We start from the raw sequence: 8,350 nt of genomic DNA, 5'->3' as shown, positions 1-8,350 counted from the left end.
TAACATATTAAGAATTCGCAATCATATGTGTGCAGCCAAGAACATTGCAGTTGCAGAACAATTTAAATTATAATGTTCTATTTTAAAATTTATATCCGCGCCGACTACGTGATTGCCTGATACTATTGCAGATTATTGAATGAACCCAAAAAAAAGAAAAAAGAAACAAAAAATACATAAAAAACCGAAAAACCGTTAGTAATAAAAAATTTATGTCAATTAATTTTAATAAGCTCGCGTTTTGTCAATAATGATTTTTAGTATGCTCACCACGTATTCGCTAATATATGTTCCACCAACAAGTTCACGATTCTTCTCCATACAATATATTCCTCTCCATACAATATATAAAAAGATTTCAGATTTTTATATTGAAACTATTGATAAAATTGTTAAGTAACTTCGAACGACCAGATTATTGTGTCCTCTCACATAAACAGAAGCGATACTTATATTTTATATTTTAAGAAAGAGAGAGAGAAATGTATTAGGAAAGGATGAAGGATAACTGTTGAGAAGGGGGAATATTACTGATGATCGGAGAATACACTTTTGGAAAACGTTCCGTGTCATTTTGCTTATTCAAACTATTTTTTTATTTCTTAATGTGGATCATCTCCGATGACCAATCGTTTGTAATATGATTGTTCTGAATCGATTATATTCGTGTTATTCCAATCGATTTCGTGATTGAGATCTAACATATGATTGGATATGACGGACAAATTGTTCGTTGATTTTTTTTTGTTATTTTTATGTTCTTTTAGTCTAGTATTAAGTTTCCGTTTGGTTTGCCCAACATATGTGCAATCACAATCACGACAACTTATTTTATATACCACACATTCGAACGGTCTTCTTTTTTATCAATAGTTTCAATATAAAAATCTGAAATCTTTTTATATATTGTATGATTGGAGAGGAATCGTGAACTTGTTGGTGGAACATATATTAGCGAATACGTGATGAGCATACTAAAAATCATTATTGACAAAACGCGAGCTTATTAAAATTAATTGACATAGGTACCTATGTATAAATAAAAATAAGAAGTAACGAAATTTTGTTATTGTCTAATATAGAACATATTGTCAACTATTATTGCAAAAATAAACTATTGTTAATTTCAAATAAATACAATAATAAAATAAATATCCTATGTATTAAGTCGATTAACCATCTTGTGTATTTCATGCAACATTTTTAAGTGTAACAAAGCAAAGTATATGTTCCACGTTGAAACTTGAAACACTAGTCAAATATTTCCGATAAAGATTTATATATTTTTAAAAAGTTATATATTAATACGGATAAAAATACTCTAAAAATACGATTCTATTATACATAGAGATATTAAAGTATACCACACTATGTGCACAATAAATTTTTAAACATTTTTTTATTGATATGCAATAAAATTAGAAACGTTGTAAAGTGACCTTCCCTCGTTTTATACCAACAGATCATGCACAAAAATGTTCAGATATTGATATTAAAAATAAACTTTGATAGATTCTCTGTATACATTTGTTAAACGCATTTTTTTTATTATTCTGCCGTTGTTTTTAATACTATTATTCATAGATTATATTAAATTTTTATGTATAAATATTTACGGGTACTTCTTATAAAAGTAAGTCTTACAAAATAGCTACAAATGTGCATTTCGCGAGTTATCTTTGTGTCTATATAATTATATATATGTATATGTGTATATATATTGACATTCAATATATATATATAAATTGTGAAAAAATTGAAAGTGTTTTCGAATTTATAAACAATAAAGTATGTGTGTATATACGTCTGTATATATATATATATATGTACACAGACGTACATACATACTCTATTATTTATAAATTCGAAAACACTTTCAATTTTTTCACATTTCATAAAAAATTAATTTTAAAAAGTCTGCTTTATATATTTATCCACAATCGTTTATAATTTTATTGTTATTATTATTATTTCTTTTCATAATCTTGTAATATTTTTTAAACAATATTTAAAATAAAATTATATATGTGTGTAGTTCATATATTTATGATACGATAATTTTTACATAATTTATAAATATTTATTGTTACATACAACAAATTTAAATAATTATTTATTATATAAGAATTGTATCATTTCTTTCTGCTGTCATAATTTTGAAAAATATTACTGTAGGATGATTAGAAAATCAAATATATTATCTTTAAATTTTCATATTGTTTTAAAATTTAAAGTTTTAATTTAATTAAAAAAGCTTGAATATACCAATGAATATTTTAAATGAATATGGTAGATTATGCAAGGGGAAAAAAGAAACATACACTAAAATGCAAGTTTAAAGTTGCGAAGGATTAAAACAAGGATAAATGAATAGCCTGGACCGCTGAAAATAAAACGCAATAAAGGATAGCCGGTCGAGCTTGTGAGAAAATAGGTAGAAGAGTCCACAGAGAAGAGTTTGTAAGAAGCGTCTCCTCTTGCGCAGAGAAAAGAGGTCTTTTACTCTCGAATGAGCGAGAGAGATGAGACGAGATCTTGTTAGCCCTGAACTTGGTCACGAGGATAGCTGATGTTCTTCTGTAGCTTGAAAGCAAGACTGCGGACTTATTTTTCCATCAAGCTGCTAGGAATCTTAATTTTTATCTTTTACTTTAATCGAAAAAAATCAGATTTTTAACCACGATTAAATAAACAGATTTTGTCCTCATTATATATTCATTTGGTGAGACACAACGAAGGTGCATATTTCAAACAAAAAAGAGAAAGAAAGAAAGAGAAAGCGAACTACGTAATCTTTTAATTATAAATACGGAAGCATAAGCCAATACGATTGGAGGGTTTCAAAGCAATCGCATGATTATTCATCAAAAAGGGACATGTTTAACCAATTAAATCTCTAATACACAAACTTGTCTCCCAGTTAATTTCAGTTGTGCTAATAAACTGATTCTGGGGGACACCGTATGTACCGGAAAATGTAGGACGATGTAAGATATATTTCTGTTGATAATAATTGTAACCCGCTTTTACCGCGTCTCTCGCATGCGTGTATTTTCCAGCAAATGTATATGCTTTCCAGAGTCCCACGAGCTATCTTTAGCACAATAGTCATAGCTGCAGTTTGTAGAAAAATCTCAGAAACGGTGCCGCCAATCTGTCTCGCGAAACCAATCATCATGGCGGTTACTTTAAACAGATGCGATTCACGGTCTCTCTTTCTCTTTCTCAACCGTACAGACATGTGTGGAGAAAACGGCTTTCGATTTGAGAGATGCGTCAGCTGATTGCGTTAAACGCCCGCTCCTAGGAATGTTTAGAAAACGAGTCGTAAATAGCTAATGGGTCAATAAAGCTGCGCGCAGGGTACGAAGTCCACGATACGCAATTGGGTTTACGAGATGTTACAACTAGGAAGGTTCATGGACGCATGCGAGAGTTGACGAGAAAGCGACACGCAAATGCGTGTTGGCAGAGACACGTTAAAATCGACAACGTCATTATGGTAGCTATTCTCCACCAGAAAAGTACCTGTAATCGCGATTTGTTGCGACGTCTTGAACTTCTTATATACTTATTATACACTTTAAATTATACACATTGAATTTTTAAGGATCATTCGTGTCTATTGGATTGAACTTGTACGATATTAAATCACCTAACGTATTCAAAGGCATGCTAAAAAATGTCTTTAACGTCTATAGACATGTAAATACAACTTGTGATGAGTGCAATCATGTTTTGATAGCACATACATATATGTGCATGTATCATGCAGAGTGCATATTATTGGTGATAGTACTGATGAGTCATAACTTCGAGTCTTGTGCAACCTCAATATATACGAGTCTGCATTCAAGAAATCAACAAATCTCATTCTGCATATATGCTCATCGTCAAATATCTTTTATTACTTTCTAAATAAATTACCTATCTATATTTGATTTTATCGTCATCTAGCCATAAGGACTTTAATACGAGATATTTTTTGTTGTGCGTTATTATACGCATATGACTAAATTTTCTATGTATTAAATTTATTTCTGCGCCCTAACAACTCTGTACTTGATGTTTTTTTAATTATTTGTCATTTTTCGTTATGATCTGTTTCTTAATACCTATATCTCGGTTCGGGTTAGTACAGAGAGAAAAACACGAAAAGAGCGGAAGTTCGAATAATCGCACGCTTGTCACGAAAGGAGGTGATGACAGGCGTGATTCTATCTGGTTCGATCGATCAATTAAAAAGTACGATCGGCCACCATGGCAAACGACGGATGATTAATCTGAACGCCGGGATACAGAACAAAATTCGTTTGCAAAAATCACAGCAAGAGGCAAGTGGCGGAACAACTCGAATTCGCTGGCAGTCAGCTCACGTAATGAATCAACTCGCTCATAAATTCCGTAACGAGTCCTCGTCGCACGTAATCGTGAAATTATGTCGTTGGAACATTACGGAATGCAGATTGCGCAAGAACAATTAAGTCTGTTGAAGCACGTGGTCAACGATAGTACGGGAAAGCATGGAATAATAATGCGTCCGGCACACTTTTGTTTGTTTAATTGGCCTGAAAAAAATGCGAGAATTATGTCCACGATTGCGCATTCCTTATTACTGTCGGTAAAAATCGCAATTTTGCATTTTACATCATTGTGCTTCGATACGCTCAGCAATACAAGTTTATAATCCCATCCGGAGAAATGTTTGGTATGAATATTTTGTTGATATGTGACTTACAAAAATTTTCTTATTTTTTAGTTAAAGAATTGTGTTATTCTAATTAGACTTTATGGAATCATGATTAAAATATTAAAATTTTAATTAGAGAACAATACAATTTTTTAATTAGAGAAAGTAAGAAAGTTTTGTAAATTACATATTAACAAAATAAATGATTATTCATATTATAAACATTTTTCTCAGAGCCTAATTAGAGCACGTTGTATAAATGTGCGTGATTTTAGAAAATTGCAAAGGTTAATTCGTAACAAATTTAGCAATAATAAATTAAAGAAATCGACAAAGATATCGTTTAAACTTTAGACGTTGTATGAATTTTTCATCGCATCGGATATTGTTCAAAGCGGTTTCTCTTCACGACGGTTCATCTCTCACGTACGTTAGAGAGATCGTAGTTTTACGTTACTGCCGCATTAACGTGTTTTTTGCACGGTGATATTGCCCGATTGTTCATATGCCAGTAACGATGAGTATTATTTAAACCAACTTCCTGCGAGTCCCACTTTGTGTGAAAGGAAGAATCATTACTTGCGGTTCTTTCGAGCTACTATCGACGTGACTCTAAACCCCGTATTGACCCAGACTGCGTGAGTCGAATGCTTCTATCATTGCATACTCTTGTCCAGGATCATTCATGGACGAAGACGTGTTAGTCACGTGTTCACGTATGCCGCTGGGGTCAACGGCTTATTGCGCGAGAGTTTCCCATACCTAAGTGAGAAAACTATCATCTTTGAAGAAGATCAAATCACAAATCACAAATAATTCGAAAACGAGAAAGATCCGAAGAAAAAGAAAAAGTAAGTAAAGCCGCGACAAATTGTATCGATTTTTAATATCTGTAAATAATTTGCTATTTGTGTAGATTTGTATTATAAAATATTAATCATAGATCTCTTAAAAGAAGCATCAATCTCTCAGGAGGATTTTTACGAAGCAAAAGTACTCTCCGGAGAGAATTCTCTCGAGAAAGAATTCATAAATAACCTAATTCCCTTTTTTTCCCTATTTATGATCACACATTTTGATTGTTTCTGATGATTTGTTGTAGCAAGATTATTGCATTTTGCGAAGATTTCGCATCACAAATACACAGCTGTTTTGTCTGAGGTCGTGAGAGAGACCGTCAACGTACATACATTCACTCGTAAAAGCCATTATTTGAGAAATTACACGTTACCTTCTTTTAAAGGAGACCTAAAAAGACTCGGAAGAGAATGGAGAATAAGGAAAGCCATTATAGCCAAATTAAGAAAAACTCATAAACGTTTTTGTTATCATGACATGAGAATAAACGAACTTTTCACGCAGATGTCGCAAAATAGTGATCCTAAATAGAAATCCTAAAACTTTTTAAAGTCTTTCTGTGAATTGTTAAGAGACAGAGAATCTCCTGATAAAGTCCTAGACAATTTACTTAGGTTACAATGCAAGCAGCGATTTTAGCGTCATTGCAACCTTGTTCTCAGCTAATTATGCAGTTATAGGGTTCACCGGTCAGCGATCGGATAATTGCGATATCGTAGACTCGCGCAACGATAGAAGACCGCCAATCGATGTTACCAAAGATATACCGTTATCTGCCCGTCACTTTCGGGCGTTCATTGACGAACATGGAAATTGGAACCGTGTCACCGGAAGTGGGGCTTTCAGTAGTGGCGAGCGTATAACGAGTAACGTGTTGGAACCCTCTACGGACACCGCAAACGGGAAACCCCTCGTTCATCAGTTCGGCGCTTGATGTAATTATCATGAAGCCAATTAATAACACGATCTGGAATATGAATGCTTAACCCAACCTCAATCGGGATTGCGCTTATTGATCAACGAGAGATCATTGATATCAGACCCTACGCTATCTGATCGTAACTGTGAAATAATTCTAACGTAGTAGTATTTATATTTAAATAAGGATTGCCTAGAACTTTGCTCATCGGACCGTAAAATGTTTCACACGATTCGTGCGAGCGCCGTTTGTACATCCTTCGCATTGTTTCGAATTGATTAAAAGGGAACGTTAAACGATTTGCGGTATCGAGGTCAAAGTATCATTAAAATGTAGGAGTGGCTATCGGATTATTTCAATACTTTATTATCTCATATGAGATTTTAAATTTAACTTAACATTATTTTAATAATTTTTAGATCAGGTATTTTAATAAGGACATAAAGTACAAAGAAAATTTGTTCAAATAATATTTATTTAAAAAATAAATCATATGAGTTAGTGAAAAGATCATGTTGCATAAATTAAATTAATTTCGATTAATTAAAATTATTTTCTTCTATCTGTCTGTTGCGAAAGATTAAAAACTGCTGCAGGTAATACAATTATATAATTAAGCATTACACGATATTCCTAACTTTTATAAAAAATTTTATGAACACTTATGCGTGTGTGTGTGTACCTTTCTTAGAACAGGCACGTATTGATTTTTATTGTATATAATCACATAATGATACAAGATTATTCAAGTTGCATTTCTATTCGGCAGGATAAAGTCAAAGAAAGAAAAATGAGGCACTGTAATGAGATACTGTAATCCTTTTCACAAAAGGAGATCCTATTAATCAGTCTTTAATTCCAAGTATTGCTTCCACAACTCTTCGCAAACTGATTTCTTTACAAACAGAAATTCTTCATTATTTCACACAACATCATTTGCACATGATTCACACACTTGACTAGTCTTATTCGATACGGTTTCATTCTTGATACACATTAATGAATGTTGTTTGCTTCAAGTGGCACATCCAGGTGATTTTTTCGGGAGCGACGTATATAATAGCTATTTTATTCGCGTGTATAAATCAAAGTCTACGCCATACGGCCAGCTCGTAAATACTTCCAAATAAATTATCTTAAGATATAGCTACGCGACAGTTAAGTCGCGTGATTTTCACTGAACACTTTTGACGATTTTCGTTCACGACAGCCAATGCTCTATACGTTCGGTTTATCGCACTTTCACACGACCCGTTGTAAATTTCTCACGCTTGCCGGTTAATAATTAGTGCGAAATTGCGATTTCATGCGAACGCGTTGAGTCGATTTCCTCTTCCATTCCCTTGTAATAACACGGATCGATGGTTATATTTCTCAATGCTTACTCCATCGGAATCGATGCTGGGGCGAGCCATCGAGAACGCTCGATCGACGTGCGAGCGATCTCATAGCGTGCCTGTTGTCTAATTCATAAACCGACGATGGTCGATAAAAAAATGGTCCTCTTCGTACAAGACGTTCGTTTACGCAAAATAAACGCAACGCTTTACGACACATGTGCGAGGAATAGTTTTCCCACTCGCGACGTTATTCACCTACATGAGATCGGAAACTTGAGGTCACCATTTAGTACGTGGATTGAATATAGGGATCGTACAATGTCCTCCGGGAATACTTAAAACTTGAACTTTGGCCGGTGTCACGGAAGAAGGCTGCTTCTCACTGGCCTTTTGTTGTAATCGTCGTCTATGTCGTGGAGATCAGGTGGGTCCGCGAAACCGCTGTCCTCGTAACGGGTACAACGTGAACCGGGCGATCTCGGCGGATGGACTGGATGAATGCTGCAACGAGGAGAAGCGAGAATAATGCAAGTACTTGAATCG

The 8,350-nt window shown here is 33.9% G+C and overlaps 1 protein-coding gene across 1 annotated transcript in view; it reads right to left on the bottom strand.

The window, feature by feature from the left end:
* Positions 1-7,416: 7,416 nt before the first annotated feature.
* Positions 7,417-8,350, bottom strand: part of LOC108763551 (coiled-coil domain-containing protein 170) — an 18,954-nt gene continuing 18,020 nt past the window's right edge. The window contains exon 15 of the mRNA XM_018511292.1: positions 7,417-8,308. Within this exon, the coding sequence (XP_018366794.1) occupies positions 8,167-8,308 (142 nt within the window). The 3' untranslated portion in view covers positions 7,417-8,166. The remainder of the gene's footprint in view (positions 8,309-8,350) is intronic.

This window comes from Trachymyrmex cornetzi, unplaced genomic scaffold (genome assembly GCF_001594075.2).
Source record: "Trachymyrmex cornetzi isolate Tcor2-1 unplaced genomic scaffold, Tcor1.1 scaffold367, whole genome shotgun sequence".
Taxonomy (NCBI): domain Eukaryota; kingdom Metazoa; phylum Arthropoda; class Insecta; order Hymenoptera; family Formicidae; genus Trachymyrmex; species Trachymyrmex cornetzi.
The sequence above is the reverse complement of the archived record's forward strand: the minus strand, read 5'-3'. Positions and strand labels throughout refer to the sequence as shown.